The sequence below is a fragment of the Vigna unguiculata genome, chromosome 6 (genome assembly GCF_037176805.1).
Source record: "Vigna unguiculata cultivar grain cowpea cultivar isolate G323 ecotype 2 chromosome 6, ASM3717680v1, whole genome shotgun sequence".
NCBI lineage: Eukaryota > Viridiplantae > Streptophyta > Magnoliopsida > Fabales > Fabaceae > Vigna > Vigna unguiculata.
The window spans coordinates 33,536,287-33,560,474 of NC_140797.1; the positions used below are offsets into that span (position 1 = coordinate 33,536,287).

General features: G+C 33.4%; 4 protein-coding genes across 4 annotated transcripts; 3 read left to right on the top strand and 1 right to left on the bottom strand.

The window, feature by feature from the left end:
• The first annotated feature begins 270 nt into the window (after positions 1 to 270).
• XYLT (beta-1,2-xylosyltransferase) lies at positions 271 to 3,863 on the top strand. Its single transcript, XM_028076855.2, has 3 exons — positions 271 to 984; positions 1,678 to 1,827; positions 2,606 to 3,863. The coding sequence occupies exons 1-3, from the start codon at positions 349 to 351 to the stop codon at positions 3,329 to 3,331; spliced, it is 1,512 nt and encodes a 503-aa protein (XP_027932656.2). The 5' UTR covers positions 271 to 348; the 3' UTR covers positions 3,332 to 3,863.
• A 4,660-nt stretch (positions 3,864 to 8,523) lies between these two features.
• Positions 8,524 to 13,135, top strand: LOC114186741 (uncharacterized). The gene is made up of 6 exons (XM_028074732.2): positions 8,524 to 8,859; positions 9,547 to 10,035; positions 11,271 to 11,420; positions 11,506 to 11,634; positions 11,745 to 12,181; positions 12,273 to 13,135. Exons 1-6 carry the CDS (start codon positions 8,820 to 8,822, stop codon positions 12,876 to 12,878), a joined length of 1,851 nt encoding a protein of 616 aa, XP_027930533.2. The 5' UTR covers positions 8,524 to 8,819; the 3' UTR covers positions 12,879 to 13,135.
• Positions 13,136 to 14,303: 1,168 nt separating this feature from the next.
• LOC114186710 (small ribosomal subunit protein eS8) lies at positions 14,304 to 16,788 on the bottom strand. The gene is made up of 5 exons (XM_028074684.2): positions 16,653 to 16,788; positions 16,513 to 16,585; positions 15,936 to 16,269; positions 15,097 to 15,266; positions 14,304 to 14,594 (listed from the first exon to the last, which is right to left on the bottom strand). Exons 1-5 carry the CDS (start codon positions 16,654 to 16,656, stop codon positions 14,519 to 14,521), a joined length of 657 nt encoding a protein of 218 aa, XP_027930485.2. The 5' UTR covers positions 16,657 to 16,788; the 3' UTR covers positions 14,304 to 14,518.
• A 2,218-nt stretch (positions 16,789 to 19,006) lies between these two features.
• LOC114186931 (putative cytokinin riboside 5'-monophosphate phosphoribohydrolase LOGL5) lies at positions 19,007 to 21,970 on the top strand. The gene is made up of 4 exons (XM_028075009.2): positions 19,007 to 19,395; positions 20,836 to 20,964; positions 21,143 to 21,327; positions 21,413 to 21,970. The coding sequence occupies exons 1-4, from the start codon at positions 19,189 to 19,191 to the stop codon at positions 21,807 to 21,809; spliced, it is 918 nt and encodes a 305-aa protein (XP_027930810.2). The 5' UTR covers positions 19,007 to 19,188; the 3' UTR covers positions 21,810 to 21,970.
• The last annotated feature ends 2,218 nt before the right edge of the window (positions 21,971 to 24,188 follow it).

The following is a 24,188-nucleotide window of genomic DNA, read 5'->3' on the forward strand; positions in this document are numbered from 1 at the left end:
TTTATACGAAAATAATTTCCTTAAAATAAATCAGCTAGATTGTATTTATGATTCAAAAATAGTAAGAAACACAGTTTTACCCTCAACTCTTTATCCATCGATAATCTTTTCCCTATAATAAAAAATCCTTAGAAAATTTCCCAGTTTTTTTATCTGTTTCTTCCTTTCTTCTTGCCAAAAGAAAAACTGGGGAAAGAAGAGGACTAAATTCACGTCATCATGTGCCACACGGCAGCACTCCATTGGTCTGTTTTCGTTTGATAAAATTACGCAGCTACTTTCCCCACAACAGAACTGCACCGGGGAGAGAAAGGAGAGAGATAACAGAGAGAAGGAGAAGAAGAAACCATGAACAGAAGAACAACCTTGCTTATTCGAACTCTCGTATTCCTCTTCATCCTCAACTCTTTGTCTCTCTTCTACTACTTCACCCACCACCACTCACCAAAACCCTCTTCATCTTCTTCTTCCTTGAAAGTTAACAACTATCTCACACCTATTTCCCACCAAACGCACTTTTCAAAGCCATGGCCTATTCTTCCCTCGTACCTACCCTGGCCGCAGAGCGCCACCACCGCGCCTCTCCGCTCCTGCGAGGCCTACTTCGGGAACGGCTTCACGCACCGCCGTGACGTTCTCCGCGCCCGAGACGGCGCCGGGTGGTTCCGGTGTTGGTACAGCGAGACTCTCCGGAGCTCCGTGTGCGAGGGGGGCAGGTTGCGAATGGTGCCGGAGAGGATCGCGATGGCGAGCGGCGGGGAGAGTCTGACGGCAGTGATTGGGCGGAGGGAGGAGGAGGAGTTGCCGGCGTTTCAAGAAGGTGCTTTTGAGGTTGACGGGGGTGGATTCGTTGACCGGAAGTTTCTGGTTGACCGTGAATTTTTGGATCGGTTTGTACCGAGGGGAGAGGTCACGAGGCACACCATGAGGGACTTGATCGGCAAGATTAGGATCGTGGGAGGGAAGGATTTTGAATGTGATGAGGTGAGGGGAGTGGAAAGTTTGGGTTTTTTTATGGCTTTGCTCAGGTGGTGTTTGTTATTTAGTGGTTGGGTTGTTGTAGGCAAGGTTTTAAACTGTTATGGTTTTTTTACTTCATGTTGTGAGAAATTGTGGATAATTATAACCGATTTTGGCAAAAACCTTGATATTGTGACAAGTTGCAGATAAATGTAACTGATATGGCCATAATTGCAGACACAGACACCTCATAAACCTTGATCTTGCGAGTGTGAACTGATCTTTAAAACCTTAGTTGTAGGATTGTGAGTGGTGCTTGGATTGAGCGGGGATAATTGTGGATTTCCTTGTTTGTTGATTTTGAATTGGAATTTGTTATGGTAATTCGTCATTAATTTATTGTATCTTGTCCGAGTCTGAAAGGCTCATTAAACTGAGTTCACTTTAGGGCTGAAATAAGTGTGCTTTCTTTTTTTCTGATCAAATAGGGGGTTTAATGTGCAATGGTTGGGTAAGATCTTTTATTCTGATCAAGTTTAGGTGCTTTGACTACCTTAGAGATGCAAGTATTCTTTTCTTTCTGTAGTGAATGTGTATGAGATATTCGATTGATGAAGCTTATCATTCCCTGTATACTTCCTCTATTTGTTTTAGCTTTAGTTTTTCACAATTACCTTCATTGTACCACGAGTTTGACGAGAAGGTTTCTACTTGCAGTGGATTGAGGAACCAACACTTCTGGTGACACGTTTTGAGTATGCTAATCTTTTTCATACTGTTACAGACTGGTACAGTGCTTATGTTTCTTCTAGAGTCACTGGTCTGCCTAATCTACCACATTTGATCTTTGTTGATGGCCATTGTATGGTATGCACTATCAGTTTTGTCAATTTGTTTCATTTACTTTCAACATTCTAATGATTTTGCATACGAAATCACAAAAAAGCGAAATATGTAGTATCTTTGATGCCATTGATTCACATGCATTTGACCACTTTAATGAACTTTTGGCATTAGCTGTTGACTAAGCTCCCAAAAAAATGTAGGTTAGAACTAGGATTTTGAAATACAAAGTATGAAGAAATTAAGAGGTTATTAACTAGGTTGGTAATTTTTATAACCTAATTTGAAATTAACAAGTATGGTTGATATTGATAACTTAGGAGGTTCTTCTAGAATCTGGACTTTTTTGCTTCCTCCCATAAAAGAAATTGATTGGACCAAGCTGGGTTTCCATATCTAAATGAAAAGAATCAACAGTGTACTATAACTTGGGATTTCCTGACCTTTTTGGCAGGAAACCTTAGATTAAAACATCAACTATAATCTAAAAATTAATGATGTTAATGTTATATTGACCTAGTGCTTTTAATTCTTTTTAGCTTCTTTTATTCTTTCATTTCTAAACCATGTGCAAATGTTTTGGTATTTTGTATTAGTTAGTAAAGAGTGTTTAGATTTTTGTACATACATGGCTTACCAATCCAAAATATAATCTTCTAAACTTTCAAGTTTCAACAATTCTACAATACACTCTTGTCATGTCTTGACAATATGACTAGTTTAGATTTTTGCTGGACACCAGTATTGACATTTTTAAGTTTACAAGATGATTAAATTTGCAAGTTTCCTCCAAAACTTTCAGGCTCCTCTTGAAGAGACATGGAAGGCTTTATTCTCAAGCCTCAGATATGCCAAAAACTTCAGTGGTTCAGTTTGTTTTCGTCATGCTATTCTCTCACCTTTGGGATATGAGACAGCATTGTTTAAAGGACTAACAGAAGATATAGAATGTTCTGGTGTTCCTGCGAAAGAACTGTGGCAAAAGCCTGATGACCACAAAACTGCACGCCTTTCTGAGTTTGGAGAAATGATCAGAGCAGCATTTGGATTACCTTTAAACATACGCCGTGATGGAAAACCACTCTTTGGACACAATGTCCTCTTTGTTCGCCGAGAAGATTATTTAGCTCATCCACGTCATGGTGGTAAAGTTGAATCACGACTAAGCAACGAGCAAGAAGTGTTTGAGTCCTTGAAGAGCTGGGTATCTAGTTATAAAGGGTGTAAAATTAACCTTGTCAACGGATTGTTTGCACACATGTCAATGAAGGATCAGGTTCGAGCCATTCAAGATGCATCAGTCATCATTGGCGCACATGGTGCTGGTCTTACTCATATAGTATCTGCATTGCCTAGAACTGTGATTCTGGAGATCATTAGCAGCCAATTCAGACGCCCCCATTTTGCATATATTGCAGGGTGGAAAGGTTTGGAGTATCATGCTATCAACCTTGCCGGATCACACGCTGATCCTGGAACTGTGATCAAAGAGCTGACTGACATAATGGAAAAAAGCTTTGGATGTTGAATGTTTTGGGTGTTGGAAGTGTTGAAGCTATCTGTGTGTGCTAGAGTGAAGGTGATCTTTAATTTTCCATGATTCACATCTCATATTTGGCTTGCAATGTTTCACCCTTTATTGCAGCCAGTTTGGTTATTGCTGGGTTGATACAAAGTTGCTGATATCAATTGTAACAGAAGTAGCATAACTCTTCTAAACCGAATTAGACTTGACAATTCCACACAATCCTTGAAGGTTGCAGGATCGATGCCATGAGAAAGATTCATTTGTTTTGGTTTATGTAGAATGGTGGACAGTTAGTAGCTGCAGAATACGGGTTTCGTTTCCTTCACCTGCTTCTTGCCTCACGAGTTGTATACAGAAGAGGGGTCTCAAATTTTACACTTGTACAGTGATTTTTTCCCCCACTCAAGACTTTGTTGTACAATAGGTTTATCCCTTAGCTCATTCTTTTTTATTTTCTGATCAATTTTGATACATATATAATGTTACCTAATTTTGAGAAGACCATAAAAATTGCATCTGTTCGTGCATTAAATTTTTGACTGACAAATATTTCTGGGAAGATAAATTTCCATTTTGGATTTCTTATTAGGGTTTTGTTTATGCATGTCATGAGAGTATGCTGGAATTTATGTTAAACTATCATAACTGTATGAGTTTTGGATTAATCAAATAATAAATGCTTCGTGTATGTTTGTTTTATGTTTCTGTGATTATATTACTTTTTTATTACTTAATAATTGTTATTTAATAGTATTGTTGTAACTGAAAATGCCATATTGCAGCAAAATCCTTCAAGTTACAAACATTTAGCTGCATGAATACAATTATTAGTAATGTCGTGTAGTTAATAATAATATACTATTTATTAATTTATCTGACTGTTTGCAACTAATTACTTGTTTAGACTTGACATAATTTAATGTATGGGTTTATATTACCTGTTTAGACTTGACATAATCCAAGTCTAATGTTTATTTTTTATTTTATCTGTACTGTTATATTAAAGAGGATATACATTTGTATAACTTTTCTTTTTGTCTTTTTACAGACTATATTACGTTTTACCAAATAAGAATAACTATTATTTGATAAAAATATAAATTGACCACTTTAATAAAAGTACAAGTGGTTTATTTTGATCAAAATATAAATTAATAAGTCCACAATGTGTATATTCGAAGTATGTAATTAATCTCTTAATTCAAAGAGACCACCATAGACATAATATTTTTTGCTTAAATAATTTATTTGGCCGTAGTTTTGGTTAAATCTTTTTAATTTGGTTTTATTTTAGGATTTTTGTTCAATTTGATTCTAAATTTAGAAAATATCATTCAATTAAATCATTTTACTTAATTATGTTTAAATTGTTAATATAATAGTGTATACGTGTCACTTTTTTATTGACGTGGTCGTTTATTTAATTTGATAAAATTATATGATACTTAATTGAAAGAAGAATTGAAAGAAGAATTAAGTTAACGAATTAGAGGAAATTGAGATTATGGTTAGGGTTTGCTGCTGGGAGAAAATTTAGGGAGAGATTAGGGTTTGGATTTGGTAGAAGAAAAAAGGAAGAAGTTTTCCATATATTCAATATTGTTTGGTTTAAATTAGAAAATGAAAATGAAAAAATTAGTAAAAGCAAAATACCTTCCTATTCATTTTTGTTGCTCAAGTTGTCTCGAAGGGGGAGGAGATTCAAAAAATCTCATCTCAAATGTATTAACAAAAGTAATAGTCTTTACATTTTGAAATGTAAAATTAGAAGACATGAAAGATATAATTTTTAATCTTTACCACTCTCGTGAGAACAAAACAAGGATTCTCCCAACAATGATACAAATGTCTTTTGATCCGATTTCGTCTGTAACAATGATCCATCTCCAAATTTTTTCTTAGTAGTGAACCCTAGCCTTAATCTCAGTTTCTTCTAATTCGTTAACCTAATCCCCTTTCAATTAAACACCATGTCATTCTGTCACAATAAATAAACGGTCACCATGTCATTGTATAGTGCACCACATTAGGGGAAGAGTAACACATATACACTGTTCTTTTAACGATTCTAACGAAATTAAGTAAAAGAACTTAATTAAATGATATTTTTGAAATTTAGGACTAAATTAAACAAAAATCTTAAAGTATGACCAAATTGAAAAAACTTAATTAAAACTAGGACCAAGTGACTATTTAAGTATATTTTTTATATAGTAATACTTTCTATTTTATGTGTTAATACTTTTCAAAATAATTATAAAACTAAAATGGTTATAAACTTGATTATAATAAAAAAAATTATTTAGAAAGACTTCTCATAAAATTAGTTTTTTCTTTTCTTAAAAAAGAGTGACTTTCCTAATTGTAAATTTGTTTGTTTTCTTTTTAAATTTCTAAAAAAATATTATTATTTTGTTTCCTAATCACAACACTTTATTCTTACAAAAACAATTTGCTCTCATATAAACCTTTATCTACTTGTTTACACTCTTCTATTATACTAAGACTAATAACATTAATGTGAGTATTCATAGTTGACGATTTGCCTTACATAATGTTATTCAACATTAGTAGATCAACCAATCAACATATTTAGATACAATACAACCATACACTCTTGATTTCCCAAAAGTTTTAATATGAAATAAACTTTTAAATAAATTCAACAGACTAAATCATTCTTTAAATACAAATTAAAGACGAAGCACAGTAGTGTGTAGACAGTTTCACCATCTAATAAGACAGAAAAACTTTCAGCACAGTAGCTCAGTCATAGAAGTGCTTATACATTACCAACAACAACAACCCAAAACGTGATTCACCACTTACACTGGTACCCAGTTAATCAGTTTTCAATAAATATAGACAAATTCCGTTTCATCTTTAAATTCTTCGTATTTTTTCATTTTTCTAACAACACAATGGCCACAATCAAATTTATGTTCTGCTTGATCAGCCTGAACATCTGATTTTCGTAGTGAAGCAATTTCCAATTCGCTTATGGTTTGGTAGAATCACGTTGCTTTTGAGCTAATTCTTTGTTTCTCGTCTGTTATGATGCACTCTACATGTTTGATAAAATGCCCTCCATATGGGGGTGGTCTGGTTGTTTCTATTTTCATTTTGTTTGTTATTTGATTACAAAATTGCCACAATATTTTCTTTCTGCATTCTAAATACAAGAACTAGTGAATTTACACCCACTGTGCCAGTTACCATCTTCGATTCTGTATTAACTAATGAAAGGTGCATTTTTGTTATCAGAGATGAGGTGATACTAATTGTTTTGTGTGTAGCTTCACATGGTATAAACTTTGAAGTGGTTAATTGATGAGTAGCGTTAATAATTTAAGAATTGGATTCTTAAAGTTTATGGTGAGTTATTGATGTTTGTTGACTTCTGATGACGTATGTGATAGGTAGTTGAGAAAATGGTGCTGTGTTTTCCCTCAACACCCAAGAAACTTGCCATGACCATAACTTGCTTCCTCTCTGGTGCTGCAATTTTAGCTGCTGGGGTGCACTTTTCTTATGTCAATGTTGCACCCCAACAAGCTCGAACCAAAGCTCGCAATGAATTTGTCATGGAGACGTTGAAAAAGAAGTATGGTTACACTTCCCCGTATGAGAAATTGGCTCGCAGTGATTCTCATGATAGGAGAACAGAGGTATCTACGAGAGACCATTATACCCAGGCTCGCAATGGTCAAAGAGACATTTAGTAACCTTGGATTTAAAAAATAGCAGAAGAGAGGTTCAGAAAGCTTTGGTTTTCATATTTGCTCCTTTGGTCTCCTTTATGTAATTCCTAAATCAGTGAAGAATAAATATTGTTGTTAACGCTATCAGCATTCATATCTTCAATATTTATAGCAGTACATGAGTTTCAATATGTTTATAGTTGCACTTTGGTATGAAGTTTCTAATTTCTGCTTCCAAGATTGTTAGTTTTTCTGTGATCCTTGTCAAATTCTGATCAGATATTCAAAGAGTATCAAGATAACGTAGATTGTCTTTTAAATTGATGAGTTTCTGTAATGTTTATAGCCATTTGTTTTGTTTTTCTTCAAATCATTTCGTGCAAACATAGGCTCAAATTGGCTTCTCCAATATATGAGATCCTCTGCTTGTTATCTTTTTGTCGTCTTCTCCATGAAGGATTTAACTGGTATCTTCTCTGTGAAGGCTTATCATATAAGGAAAACATAAAGTCTATATATGCTATTAAAGTACCATTGGGCTAGTAATTAATTTTAAAACAGGGGATATTCCTGTGTCTTAAAATAGTAAAAGCCAATTTTGAAGCTTCTTTAAGAAGAAAATGAAAAGAAGCAGCAAAGTTAGAAATAATCTCGTAGCACAATTTAAAGTATTCATTACATATCCAATATATGATTTATATAATTAAAATTATTGACTAATTACGAAACTTAATTAAAATATGATTCATACATTGAAAAATATGTATTTATCGTTATTTTAATTATATAAATAGTTATTCTATATCATCCGTATGTTAAATATTCCTTTTAAAAAACCAAAACCAAAGTTTACAACCTTTTTATTTAAAATTGGTTACCCTCACATCGATTTCTCATCTTACTTCAAATTTTTCAATTTTTGCAGGTGAGAAATCATTGATTTACTAAGTGATTTCTGGATTGATTTTTTTTTTCTAAATTGTTTTTGATTTACTTTAAAATATTTTAAAATTGTAAAATTTTTTTGGTTTTAATTAAAATTTTAAAATATAGATATTCAATATTTTTTAACTAATTTAAATATTTAATTTATTTTCAATAAATACAAAAATATTTTAATATTTTTAATTAATTTAATTATTTTATTTTTATTTAATAAAAGTATAAAAAAACAATAATTGTATATTTTAATGAATAAAATAAGAGATGAATTATTTAGGTAAATTAAAGTAATTTAACAATGTCTTAAACAAAACTCAAAATTCACATATTTGACAAACATCCTAATAAGATATTGAGAAGACATGTGTAACTTTACTCCTTTCTAGGCAAAGCATATTGTATTTACAGATATCACAGAAAAGTTGAGGTGGTGGAACTGAGAATCATCAACCAGTACTCTACTTTTCCATGATTTAAAAAAGCTTACACAAACAAATATATTAATACTGCACAGTGAATGATATATACATTAAGAAATGTAAAAACAAGAATTCATTGTGTGAAATGACAGAACCTCTACTTGAAGTGTTCCATGTGCCCTTTCATTCTAAATGTAAAGAATAGGATTTGCACGCTGTTGCAGTTTAAGCTGATTAGAAAGTGATTCTAACTTTGCGTTGTCTTCAGGGAAAGCATCTCCAACTCATATATCTGAAAGTGCAGAAGGAACCTGCTTCTGCATGTTTCCATTACCCTTCTGCTGCAACTAGTAAACCCTTGAACCAGATTTCAGCTTGCCAAACCACTACAAAGTTTTGCAGTTAAAAAGGCATTGAAGTCCACTCATGTCTTTCGATGATGTTAAGGCTGCTGCTAGTGAGTTCGGTATGTGATTTGCTATATATAAACATTTATGTTTTATACTTTTCATGTATCTAGATTTTGATACCAGTGAATGTGTTCCTACAGTTTTACAATCAATGTGTTGATAAATTAAAAAAGCACCGAGTTTCGATGATGCAAATACAAGGCTCTACCAATATATACTCAGACTAATGTTAGAGATAGAAAAAATCAAAATTTATGACTAAAATTTACTTTGAACAAAAAAGAAAAAATACCATTTTAGATCAAACAAATGTCAAAAACTGAAGTTTAGAGAGAAAAATGTAATCCTCCCTTTTCTTTTTTCAATTTGATGTCTAATCTCCCTTTGTTGAAATGCTCAACTCTTCTACTTGCAAGCTTGCTTCAAATCATGATATACCCAGATGTTCTTCAAAAGCATACTTGATTCAGACGATAAGATTCATCGTAGTTTATACATTCACAGCAAGAACAGACATAAAAACATGCTCATTAAGTGTTGTTTGATTGGTTAAAATCTATTAAAAACTACAAAAATTATGAGCATAGTTGAATAAGTAAGGAGTGAGAGCTACACAACTTTGTGATTTCCAACAAATTTCAATCAATAGGAAAGACTGTATTACAGAATGTACTACACTGTCAGCTTTTTTGGTGTTTTGATGCTTCCAAAGGAACTCATGTTGTTGCATTTATCATCCAAAGGTAGGGGATTTAATCACAGTTACTACCACCCATTGCACATAGCAATACTAAAAGGAGATTGGCAATCTACAAAGGCTTTTCTTGACAATGATCCAAGTGCATGGACTGCAAAGATCACAATACTTGGTAGGACTGCACTGCATGTTGCAGCAGTAGGAGGACAGTGGCAAATTGTTGAGAAGTTGGTGCAACATGTTCCTGCAAAAGTGCTTGAAGAGTTGGACTTGATGGGTTGTACTTGTTTGCACTATGTTGCCATGGGGGAAAGCAGAAGTGCTGCCAAGGCATTGGTCACTAAAAATCCTTCTCTCACACAATTCACTGACTTTAAAGGATTCACACCACTTATCTACAGTATTACCTCTGCTAAATGCAAAGAAATGGTATGGTACTTTGTTTTGAATACAACAGATGAGAGACCTGGTTGTCCTTTCTCTGGTCCTTCTGCTGCTCAACTTGTTGCTTTGCTTACTGCTGCAGGATTTCATGGTAAACAATTTTTTCTTTTTTTTGCATAATAGGTACCTAAAAGTGTGACATACATATATCAAAAAGTAAAAGCAGGATACTTATCTGGTTTCAGTGTATTTATATACAATGCAAAAATCTAATTGGTTGACAATACAAAATGAAAGTGCATAGAAATTAAACTCTTGAGTAACTATGTCCTCATGAAAATGTCAGATTTCATTTTGTTCCTTTTTTTTATTGGTAAAAACAAATTAAATTAATAAGATAATTGAGTTATCTCAACCCATATACACAAAATAAATAAAAGAAAACAAAAAATATTAGCACTTTATGATCTTCTCTCCCATACTAAGCCTATTGTGCATAAACCTAAGCCTATTGTGCATAAACCTTACACTCCCATGAATCACAAAAGTTAAAAACATTATGTGTCATACAGAGCAATTCCACATCCTACCACAAAAAACATGAAAAAACATATTGAACATCCAAAATTTCAAATCACTTTTGATCCAATACTGACAGTGATTTCTTTCATATATCAACCAGTAGATACTTCATATACTTGTTTTCTGGATCTGCTACCTAAAATAATGTTCCAGTATCCTGGAAGCTACAACATACATATTACACAACCTACAACCAAACTGCAAACAAATCCATAATACCTCTATTTGAATTGAACCTACATACATGCACAAGTATGTGAGCCCAACTGACTTGATTTTTAAAATTGTGAAGAAAATTAATCTCTATTTTTAAAATTTTTGTGAAGAAAATTGTAAAAACAACATTAAAAGGAAGTTGATAGAATGGTAAAAAACAACAGACTTCTGTTTTCACCATTCCTTATGCAAAACTTTGGAATTAGGAATGTGTCATTTTTTATAATTATCTGTGAAAACAAAACATTTTCTTAGACTCAACAGATCCTTAAGTTTTCTTGGAAATTTCAATGTATGTAGAATTTGCTTGAACTAACGAAGTATAGTGTCATTCTTCTACTCTTGAATTTGCCTAATAATAGTCTCAGGCTTTCAACACTATACTTTTATGTATCTAGTGCACCATAAAAAGCCAGAGTAATGTACTACAAGATTACCAAACTATTCAAACATTCATACACACTCTGCTTCATGCTTTAGAATAATCATCAATTATGCTACTTTAATAACCAAGCATATAAAACATATTATCCATATGTTTGCAAATGTTTATATTTATAACTATTATTTTGGGTCTCCCATGTACAGATGTCACTATATATCTTCTCCAGCGCTACCCAGATTTGGCTACTCTCTCAGATTCAAAGGGAAGCATTATACTTAATGTTTTGTCAAAATTGCCCTCGGACTTCCAAAGTGGAAATAAACTTGGGTTTTGGAAAAGATGCATTTACCACTGTAACTACCCTATTTAGATATTATTCTCTTTTCTTTCCAAGCTTCATTGCAATACACCTTAAACTTTCCTCTTCAACTATATTAGGTATGCCAGATGAACTTGATTTTTTACCACCAAGTCATCTGAGAGGAAACTTGAAAGATTCATTTGGGAATTCAAGCCATCATCAATCTTATTTTGGAAGTACAATATGGGATGGAATTCAGAGTATTGGTATGTTGTACTTGTTCAGCAGAGCACTTTTGCATATATCCTTAAACTCTTGTTTTCTCATTTTAATTTTTGTACTTCAATTAAAACAAATTACAAAACTTCATGTGCAGTTCCTGGCATAAAGCTAGTCAGAGAGGCAAAGTTGAGACATGCATGTGCTGCGAGATTGGTGGAACTTGTTTGCACACAGGTTTCAAATTTGAATGACACCGAATTCTGGCAGTCTTTTGTGAGTGCAGACATTGTTTTCAATGCCTCATCATCTGGCATAGTTGAAATTTTAAGGATCTGTTTCCAGTTTTTTCCTGATTTGGTTTGGACTCACTTGCCAAATGAAGGATATGTAGCTCAAACTGCAATCAAGTATCGGCAAGAGAAGGTTTTTAGTCTTCTATGCAATATGCCTATAGTTTGCAAGTTTTTAATCCTGGCATTAGATGAATCACAAAACACCACATCACATCTAGCAGCAAGGTTTGCTTCTCCTCAACAGGCATCAATTTCTGGTGCAGCCTTTCAAATGCAGAAGGAGTTGCAGTGGTTTAAGGTTTTTTTTTTTAATCTCATAACTCCCTTATTATAACTTTTTGAAGATCAATTATACCAGAATATTGATAACACTTTATAATCTCCAACAGAATGTGGAGAAATGGGATCACCCTCTTCATAAAGAAGTTAAAAACAAAGATGGTAAAACTCCTTGGCAATTGTTCAGGGAAGAGCATAAGCCCTTGCTTGAAGAAGCAAAGGTTTGGATGAAGGATACATCAAACTCTTGTATGTTGGTGGCAACTCTTATTGCCACAGTTGTCTTTGCTGCTTCTATAACTGTACCTGGAGGAAACAACCAAGACAAAGGGTTTCCATTATTCTTGTCAGATAACACATTCATGGTGTTCGTTGTGTCAGATACACTAGCTTTGTTTTCCTCCATGGTTTCCCTTTTGATGTTTTTATCAATTCTAACTGCACATTATGCAGAAGAAGATTTTCTCAAGAGATTACCTGAGAGAATAATATTGGGTCTGGCTTCTTTGTTCTTTTCCATAGTAACAACAATGATAGCATTTGGTGCAGCCCTTGATTTGTTGCTAAGGGAGAGAGTGAAATGGGTGTCAATCCCAATTGCTCTTCTGGCATGTGTCCCAGTTGCTCTATTTGCAGGGCTTCAACTTCCCTTGTTCATACAAATGATCATATCAACTTATGGTTCTTCTATATATCATCGTCAAAGTCTTTGGTAAGGCTTTTGTGTTGTTCCAGCATATGAAAATAGGACAAAGAATGGAAACATAAAACCATATAGTAGTGTCAGCAGGTGATGGCTTTAGCTTTGGAATTTGTTTTTGTTGAGTATAGTCTGAAGTTGGTTTTGCAACAGTGAACTATGATGAAAATAGAATTTGACCAAACTGCTTTCGGAAATACTACCCAGTGTTCTAAAAACTTGCCACTAATAATCTACCAAAAATCAATAAAGTGTACAATTAGTCCTTTTCTAGAGATGAACGTAGCGATTTCTTATTACTGGTTGCTGTACTACTTTGAAATAATTTTCCAAAAACTAATAAATTTTAGTCACACTGTAATATTTGAAATCATACATGATATTAATAAAGCTATGGTAGTGGTTTATTTGTTAAGAATATTGAAGTTGTTTACATTTTTTTTTATTAAAAAATAATTTTTTGACTACTAAATTTTGACAACTTTCACTTATATAGATAACATCTTTTATCTTTTATTGTAATAAAGTTATCAAAATTTAGTATTCAAAATATCATAATTTTTTTTATTTAATCAAAGCAATATCTTTTGTACATTTCAAACTATTTCGAGTTGTATGCCATATGTATAAATACATGTTAACTTTATCTTTATTAAAATTTCTGATTAAAGAATCAATTTAAAAGTTTCCTCCAAATTTGTTTTAGAAGTAAAAAAGCAGAGTGTTTTCTGGTCCTCTGATACTCTCGTTTTTGCTAATGGGTATTATGATATTTGTTCTGTAACAAGTTATCCCATGAACAACAAAAACATGTTTGTGTTTCCAAATTGTTTAAAAAATACTACAACTGGTAACATATTGAATACACCACACTGTTTGAAAAACCAGCACATAACAAACGTACGCCTAAAATATGTGATCCATCAACCAATCTAAATCCCACAACCATATTTCAAGTACGTTTATTTTTGTTGAACAAAATACCAAATTAGCCCGATTTTACATTATGAGCGTTCAAATATCTGAATCCAACAATGTAAATCAGTGTCTTGAATCAACACAACTTATCTATCAGTATGATATGAAAGGAGTAAATCCAAGACTAATCTATTAGACAAAAAAATTCTCATACCATACCAAGTTTGACTCGTAACATAATCCGTCTCGAATGGGAAGGTAAGAAGGCAAAAGAACATAAACTAAATTGAAACTGAAAAATTCCAAAGAGAAAGTTTAATCATTTTCTCCCTTAAATATGCCTGCTCTAAAGGAATAATGCCCATGACTTGATTTAAAGGTTTATGATCTTTCTCATTCTGGGACATAAATCATAGATCTGATGATTCTTCCGCAGTACACTGACCAAGCGGAACCAATTCAACTCCAGGGACCAGAAACAAAATTCAAAACTTTTTGACATCATGTTCAGGAAAACACAAGATGAGAGAGTCAATGTACTATAAAATTGTAATGGTGGAGATAATCAATTTAAACAGGATTCACTCTAAGTAAAGAAATAGAAGTTCCTGGCCATGTTTACACCATAAAACATTCCCTCCACAAGAGAGTACACTTCCTAGTAAAACTAATAATCTGACTGGATAGTTAAGACCATCAAGAAATTCTGATACAAAAAGTAGGAAGATAGATAATATCTTAAGCAGCGCCCTTGCCCTTCTTCTTTTGAAGCTTCTTCATGTAAAATTCCAGCTCTTTGCCCTCTAATATATATCTGCCAAAAATTCAGAAGACATTAAGCACCAACATTCAGAACAATTAAATTAAAATGAAACAATATTGTTCACTTGACTAAGTTGTCAAGTATGTGAACTTTACAAGTCAGGCATCTGATAAACTCTAAATATATTTTTTACGCTAGCATTACCAGACATGCTACTTCAGATTGGACAATAAAATTGCTAATAAGAAAAGCTGCTCATTTACATCCATGTCTTGCAATTTCATTTTACCAGAGGTAACCACAACCATTTGAACATCTCCCCAACACAGCATGGGATCAAGTTGCTAACACCTGACAGACTAAATCCCTTATTTTTCGGCCCCATCAACATATAAATTCTAGGTCATCCATCATACATATGCTCTTGCAAGTTGCAAATGGGATGATTGTTCTAGCTATGAAAAGCAATTTTAAAAATTACTCTCACCGAGAAGCAGAAAAACAAGCACTAGATAAATCTGTTAGTTAGCTAATTGAGTACCAAGTAACATACCCATCAGCACGGCCACATTGGCCAGGTCGGGATGAGATACAAGCCAAAAGGCGACCACCCCCAAATTGCTCTTCAATGTGAGAATCAAGCACCCGGGTCTGTTTTCGCTTTTCCAATTTTCTCATGACATGGTTACTCTTCTTCACCTCCTCGGTTGCAGCTTCACCATCCTGTGAAAAAAAAACTGAATGAGTGAATGATGCAAATAAATGAAAGAAAAAAACACAACATCTTTTTAAAGAAAAACAATTTCGCAGTTCGTAAAAAAAATATGAACTGTTCCAAAAAATTAACTATATCATACAGCATTAGCAACCCAGTTCCAGAACTCATTTTAGATTTTTTTTTTCTACATTGAGACTTCATAACCTTGGATACTTCAAAATCAGAATTATAAAATAAGGTTGATTACATACATTATCAGTGAAAAGTCATTACAGAGGTATCCAACCAAAATTTACTATTTCAAAGTGTATAATAACCACATTATATTTATGAAATACTCATAAATTTATCAAATCTCATTGAATACCTATGCAAAAAAGTTCTACAGGGACAATGCATAAAATTAAATTCTTATAAAATAACGGGAATTAGTGGAATGACAAAAAGTGCACAATGCACACACATAAAACTGGGCAACGAAACTGGATGATACAATCATGTTGAAATTGAAGAAGTAAAGTCTTTACAATATAAAAAAAGATGCAGGCTTCCAAGTTCCAACAACCGACATTGACACAGGGCTAAAGGGCACTAAATCTCATACTACAATTCAGCTAGGAAAGCAACTAAAGTAAAACTATATGTAAACAACCATGCATTTCAACTACATGTACCTCTCCTTCCTTCTTGGCAGAAGCTGCAATCTTCTTCTTGCGACCAATGTCAACGCCATAATGCTGCAGATACCACTGCTTGAAGGGCGCCGCGTCGACCTGAACAATGGCGCTCTTGACCAACGTCTGAGTCCGAACAAGCTCATTGTTGGATGCATTGTACACCACATCAAGAATCCTTGTTTTGCGAGTAACAGCCTCACTCCCCCAAGAATAGTTCCCAGTATCAAGCCTCAAAGCACGCCACTTCACATTTCCACCACGAACCCTAATTCTCCTAATTGTCTTGTTGCTTGACAGCTTTGTGTTTGCTGGCTGCCTCCCAAGCTCATACCTGCAATCAAACACGCCCCATTAAACACAAAATAATCATTGGTAAAAAAAAACAACATAACAAAATAAAAAAGGCAACTTCTTTGGTTAAAATTAGGCTTTCACTCTGATAGTCCTTGAAATACTGTCTGTTTAACTCTAATTCTGATTAGATCCAAACAAATGTTAAGACAGGTGAATTTGATTATTAAAAATGCAATCAATTAATGATGAAATATAATCAGTTAGAGTTAGAAGAACTTACTTTCTCTTCTTCCTCCAAGCTTTCTTCTTGCCACCAGTGGCACGCCTCTTGTGCATGGAATCACGAGAGATACCTACGCAAACTCACATGAATCAGCAACATCAAGTTATGAGAGAGAGAAAGAGAAAAATGAAACATACCCATTTTGGCAGAGTAGGAATGTGGTGCTGCTACGAGCTCTGGCTAGTAACTCCAACGTGCAGGGACGAAAAGAAGGAAGAAGAGAAGAAGAAGGTTAGGGTTAAGAAGATTGGGCCAAATTGACACTGGTGGAAGTCAAAGCCCACTTTGTAATGGGTTTCATATTCTTTCTGCACCCCTCAATTTTATTTATTGAGTACTTCCCATACATTTTGAAAAGGTTGGCTACATATTATACAAAAAAATATTGGGTTAAATTTGTTTTTGGTCCCTTAAGTTTCAACGAAATTTGAAATTAGTCTCTCATCAAAAATTTTGACCAATTTAGTCCTTCATCTTTCAAAATGCATGACTTTAATCCTTTTAACCAAATTTTGTTAAGTTTATCTGACGTTTCAAGCGTATTTCATGATAGTATTTAAATTATTTACACTGTTTGACACATTTTTGCTTCAATGTTAACTTAAATACTATCATGAAATGTGCTTGAAACGTCAGATAAACTTAACAAAATTTGGTTAAAATGACTAAATTCACGCATTTTGAAAGATGGAGGACTAAATTGGTATAAAGTTTTGATGAGGGACTAATTCCAACATTCACTTAAACTTGAGGGACCAAAAACATATTTAACCCAAAAATATTCGTAGAACCCCTCAAGAAATATTAAGATGTCAACAAAATTTGTATACGTGGATATTTGCAGATAAAATTCACAATAGGAAGAAAATGAATATTGTAAATAGATATTCGTGCAAAATGGATATAGATATTTTTTATATTCACATATTAATGGAAGGAGTATGTGTATCATAGTGTCCATATCCATATATACTATACTATAATTTAAATTAAAAAAAAAGCATAACTAAAATATTAACATATTGATTTTAAATGAGTTATTTTTTGTTAATTGGTTTTTAAAAAATCCTCATTTTTTTGTAAACTGTCATTTAACACTATTTAAATGGATTACTTAGACTTTATTTAAATTTATGAATGTTATGTATTGTATTTTATTTGAATTTATGGTTAACATATGTTGTTAAATATTTTATTTTATTTTATTTGTAAATACTCGTGAATCCATGGATATTAAAAAGATATATAGATACTCGCACGGATATGAAGAAAGATACGAGACGGATATTTATCCATCCAATGGGTAGGGTAGGAAACTACTACTCGTATCATACTCGTCATGTTGATATCCTAAAAGAAGACATTTGTAAGTTATTTTCGTTTCTAAACCTAAATTTTTTTCAAAAAGAGGTTATTGATCTAACTAATATGAATGCAGAGTTTATTTTTAATAATAATGAGAAAATAATTCAAATTAAATAAATAAATAATAGTGAGACCTTATTCTTTCCCCAACACCACCTTAAATCTTTTATTGAATTACTTCTACATACATTACTCAGATTATATAAGTATTTATTAAATTTTTTAATCGTAAGAAAATATATATTAGGAATTGATGAAAATTAAATTGTGTATTTTTTTTATATAAAGCACAATATTTAATGATAATAAATAATAAAATATAAAATAAAATATAATAAAGAATAAAAAATGTTTAGATTTAATTTCTTTGGTGGTCTCTATTTTTGTCTAAAGATTGACATTATACCAACAAAATAAACCATCTATATTAAGAATTTTAATTTTAATGAAAAAAATGTTGATCTATGTCAAGAAATTTAACGTTGTAAAAGACACATCGATTTCTCAAAATCCGAGATCAAATTGAAGCTAAAAAAAAAACTTAAGGACAACTTAATATTTTTAAACGAAAATATGATTCAAAAGAGTAATTAAACCAAATATTTATTAACATAAATTTTTTCCTTTGTGTTTTTAGTTTTTCACAAATTGTAATCATCTTTCATTCTCATATATTCTCATTTTGTTTTTTAAAAAAATGTTAGACACAAACTCATTATTTTTGTTTTCATTTCTCATTTAATATAATGAGGCTAATGAGAATTTGAAGTGTTTTATTATAAATATGTTATTTGGATATGTAATTTTTCAAAAAGACTAAAAATTTATGATAGTGATATTAAATTTACAAAACATAAAGAATTAAAATTTGAAATATTTATTTATTTTTTAATCAATAATAATAATTTTTTATCCTATATTAATAAAATTGGTTTTCATGCTACGTTAATTAAATTTTTTCTACTCTCATCAATAAAATTAGTTTTAATTAATATAAATTAAGTGGAAATTATTATCATTTTCTCAAACACAACCCTTAGAAATTAATTTTCTTTGTGGAATTTGAGGAATTAAAGTAAATTTAACACAGTCGGATGTGCAATAGAAAGTATTAGAAAGGGTGAGGGTATTATGATAATTTTTTACATCAGTGTAAATGTAAGGGGGAAGAAAAGAAGCACCTTGCTCATTCTTGATTCCTTTTGCTGCAATGAGAATATATGATTTATGTTCCTAGAAAACTCAGACCTTGAATTTTTTATGCGTGTACAAGGCTTGAAAAGTTGACGCCTTTAGGAAATTCGAGGGATGAGTTTCTCAGTGGCAGCTTCCTTGGGTACTCATATTGCACTGAGAAACACTCATGAAGCAAGAATCAAGTGCCACTTTTTGTACAGAAGAGAAGAGAACAGTAAAATTGGTTTCAAGTTCTCAAAGCACAAGGCCGTTCAAAGAAAAATTTCTCTAAGCAAGCAAGATTTCAGTGAGTTGGATGAGAGGAAGAGCCCAGATGAGGTAGCATTTACCGTGTTGTTGAAGTTAGTTCCTTTTGCTTATTTGTTTATTTCTTGTTGCATATATTTGATGGGAATTGGTGGAAGTTGAAACCCTTTTGTGATATGAAAGTTTCTGTTTAGTTGGGTTGCTTGGAAGAGTAGGGGTTAAATCCGTGTAAGCAGTGGGCTTGACAACTGATAGCTGTGTGATGTTTTAGTTCAAAGGGTGTGCCCAGTGGTAAGGATGTGTTCAATCGAATCTGTTTTTGGGAATATGTTGTTGATAATTGATAGAAGAATTGTCTGTGCTACAGTGATGGGAAGATAGGAATATTTATTCTGTTGAGTTTTCAATTTGCTGGTGGAACTGATTACTTTTGTAGTTGAATTTCTTCTTCTGTTGTTATTGTGAATGTTAAGGTCGTGGGTAGGGAAACTGGAACCCGTAACATAAAAATGTAGCTTTTAGGACTAGAGCAAGGTTGCAATTTGGCTAGATTCCTTTCAGAAAGTAGTTGCAAAAAAAAAATTGTGAAAATGACTGTTGAAGCTGTGGTGACTCTTATGGAAGTCAGCCATGATCATTGGTGATAAACTGATAATTTTAATGAGATTTCTAATAATTGATGATTGTTTAGAGAAATTCTTCTGCTTGTACCGGGCCTAATTGTTGAAAATATTGTAATAAAAAGATGGTAAGACTTACTTGGATGAGATGCACAAAAGAATCCCAGCAGTTCAGTTTAAATTGAAGTATATTTTACCAAATAAAGAAAGATGAATTGCACTGGATCATGCTTACCTTCTCTTTTTTTATCCGCTTAGTCTTGGAAAACGAATTATAATTGAAATTTTACATTTCTATCTGTAAAAGTAACTTATACCATGATCTGTAGAAAGTTTCGTGTTTTTTAGTCATGAAATTCATACTTTAGTAGGACTGTACATAGTTGTTGGCTTCTAACATGTCTACTGGCTGCCTTACTATTTTGCTGCCTCAGAGAGTATTGGATCTTAGATTCGTTTTCAATTTTTATATTTTCTCTTGCGACTGGGGGATGGTGCTATTGATTATATAATGAATATCATGGATAAGCCTCATTTAAAGGAGTGAGCTTGAGAAATGTATGATGCAATATATGATGCACAGTGTTGCTTGACCTATGGTATACTCTATCTGGTCTCGACTTGGGGCAATATATTTTTGGCTTAATCAGGCAGGTGTCACCATAAGGATTTTTGGACTTGGTATTTCAATCCCTAGTGCCTGTGTAATGGCAGGGACCAATCGTAATTGTTACATATTTTAGTTCACCAGAAAAACTCACCCTTTACACACTTTTTCTGTGATGTTAATTCATCCTCTCTTGTTTAACTTCATATGAAAAATGTTTGTAATTCCAGTGAAAATCCAGCAAATTGATTCCTCACTCTCTTTTTGTGTTTTTTAATATTACAGGTTAGAGAAGAGATTAAAAAATGTTATGAACTCATAAACAGATTAGGGAGAGGAGCTGTGTATCTGGGTTCTTCAAGGATGGGACCCAGCCATTCACATTATGTGCAGGCACAAGAGCTGGCTAAAGAGGCAAGTAAATTCTTACAATAGCTTGTTGCCCCTTTTTTCAGCTTACACTCTGGTGGGTATTGTATAAGATATCATTCAATTGTTACTTAATCACATTGTTTCTGGCATTAACAGCAGTGGTAGTGGCAAAGGTTGTTACTGGTTATGATTATCTTTTTTCATATATCCTGCTGTGCAGATAGCAAATCTTTTGGACTGCACTACTTGGTCAGGGGCTGGACCTGGGCTAATGGATGCAGTTACTCAGGGTGCTATGCTAGCAGGAAAACCGGTTGGTGGGTTCAAGATAGGAAAAGAAGCTGGTGAATGGACAGCATCTAACTTTCATGCATACTTACCATCAGAAAATTACCTCACTTGCAGGTAATCTTCAACTGTTGATCAATAACTTGTTCAGTTGGCATGTATGTAAATTGGCTGGTTGGAGTGTCTTAACGTTTGAGCCCAGGTTTTTCTCTGCAAGGAAGCATGGGCTGGTGGATGCTGTAGTGAGGAACAACTCATTTGATAAGACTGCTGTAGTCACCCTTCCCGGTGGGATTGGTACTTTAGATGAGTTGTTTGAGATGCTGGCATTGATCCAGCTGGAACGGATTGGATCAAAGCTTCCTGTTCCCTTGCTCTTGATGAACTATGATTCGTTTTATTCAAAGCTGCTTGACTTTTTGAATGATTGTGAGGGTTGGGGAACGGTCTCTAAAGGAGAGGTTGCATCATTGTGGAAGGTTTGTAACAGCAACTCAGAAGCTTTGGCGTACCTAGAAGAATTCTATGGAATTTCTTCTATTGACATAAGTAAGAAAGTAACTCAATTTCACAGCACGTATGGATCTCCCTCCTCATAAGATTTTTTTACTTTCCTTTTCTTGCTGAAATATTGCAATATTACCAGTTTTTTGTTGACATTTGACATGTGCACTTTCAAGTTCTGATTGTACATGAAAGGTATGCTATGTTTCATGCATAATCACATTTGGGATTTGAATAAAGTATTAAAAGGAAACAAGTTTTCTCTATCGTGAGGTTTTTTTTTTATCAGCAAAGATTTTATATATTTATAGTAGAGTACTAGGGGTACCCTAACCCTTTTACACAAAAATTATATACAACAAACTCAAACTATAGTTGTACACAATTGAAATAAGCACTATATACCTTACAAGAACAACAAACCAACAATACAGATAAAACAGAACCTAGAAGACACTTATAAGTGAAGACCCGGGAGGTTAAGAGGACCCAAATATGGCAGAGCTTTAATATAGCAGAGCTTCTAGGCTACAACTTTTAAACCAAAACATGTTGCACTTGCTTTTAACAAGTACCAAAATCCAGACTACTAGCTCAATTCCTTTTTGATTCAGGTGCATCAGATAGTTGTCTATATGAATCACTTTAGCTCCTTCGTCCTTTGCAAATATCCTTCCTAGTCTTCGTTTATGATTGATCCCACCTTGAAAGTGAATTACACCTGAAAAAACAAACAAAACAATAGCAGCCCCTTGTTGTTCTTTATGTTATGTATTTATACCTACTGCCATACCTTCCTCGTAAGGTAAGCTACAAGGCTTTCTAACAAGTTAGTAGCCACTTAAAGCTTTTACCAAAGTTTTCTCATAGAACCAGACACTAGCAATTGATTTCTTAGCTCATGTTCCAACATCAGACATAACTTCATTTACCTCCATTGGTTTGTGGTTCACAGAAGTTTTAAAATTCAATGGGATACTTATTCCAATTTGAGAATGAGAATGTTAGAGTTGATATTTTGTGTTTGATCAGCCAAACTAAAGATCTCCTCTGCATCCACTTTTCCTTGTCGAAATACTACCCCATTTTTATGATTCCAAATTATTGCCACCCATAATAGCTTCCACACTTTATTTGTTTTTCGTTTAATATCCTAAGGTTAAACTGTTGAAAGTTTGTCCGAAGTTGGTTATGATGCACAAAACATATACCCACCCACCTATCACACATATCCCAAACTAACTTAGATATAGGGCATCCAACAAATAAGTGCTTCACGTTCTTCTCATTTTGATTACATAACTCATATAAAGTATTGCATATGCCTACTCTTCTATGTACTAAATTGTCCTTTGTTGGTACTTTATTTAGAAGGACTCTCCACACAAAATGTTGTGCATTGGGAAGAACTTTCAAACCTCAAAAATCATTAAATAGATCAAAATTTTCCCTATAGATCCGTTTTGCAGCAATTTGTATGCAGACTTTAACGTGAATACTCCTTCTTCCTCTCCGTTCCACACCAGGTGTTCTCTCTCCCACCCTCAAGTTTTTGGTTTGTTATGATATGCATTAATTCATTTTCTTGGTCTGATTCCCACAAAAATCTTTCTTTCCTCCACAATAGATTCCATACCCATCTTTCGTCTCTCCATTCTCCCAACTGCCCTATGATTTTTTCCTTACAATTTGATATGGCAAACAATCTAGGGAACCTCAAGCTATGCAGAATTTGTTCTACCCATTTGTCTTCCCAAAATTTGGTCTTATTTCCTTGTCCCACTCCCCATTCTATTATGTTATCTAACCAATTTCCATTTTGACCTTTCCCACATACTATACTCATGCCTTTCCACCACCATGATACAAGCTTTGCAGTAACATTCCCATTTAAATTCCTCCACGATCTGTACTTTGCGTTTAAAATCTTGTTCCATAACCCCTCATTTTTCACTCCTAGTCTCCATTTCCATTTAGCTAGTAAAACTATATTGAACTTTTCAATGTCTAATTCCCAATCCACCTTCTTTTGGTCTACATAAATTTTCTCATTTAATCCAAGCTATCTTTCTATCCTCTAACCCCCAACCCCAGAGAAAATTTGTTTGTAATTTCTTACTCTCTTTACAAAAACTTTTTGGTGCTTTGAAAAGGGATAAGTAAAATAATGGCTGAAATAACCGAATTAATTAGGCATACACGCCCAGCGAAAGATAATATTCTTCTCTTCCATCTAGATAGCTTATTCCTTACTTTATCTACTACCTCATCCCAAAACTGTTTTTGCCTAGGATTCCCCCCAATAGGCATGCCAAGGTATTTGAATGGGATTTTCATATAGCTGCAATTCAGAATCCTAGACAGAATATCCACTTCCAACTTTGGTATCCCTATAGCACCTGTCATGCTTTTATGGTAATTAACCCTAAGTCCATATACTAGCTCAAAACATCTCAAAATGCTTTTTATTACCA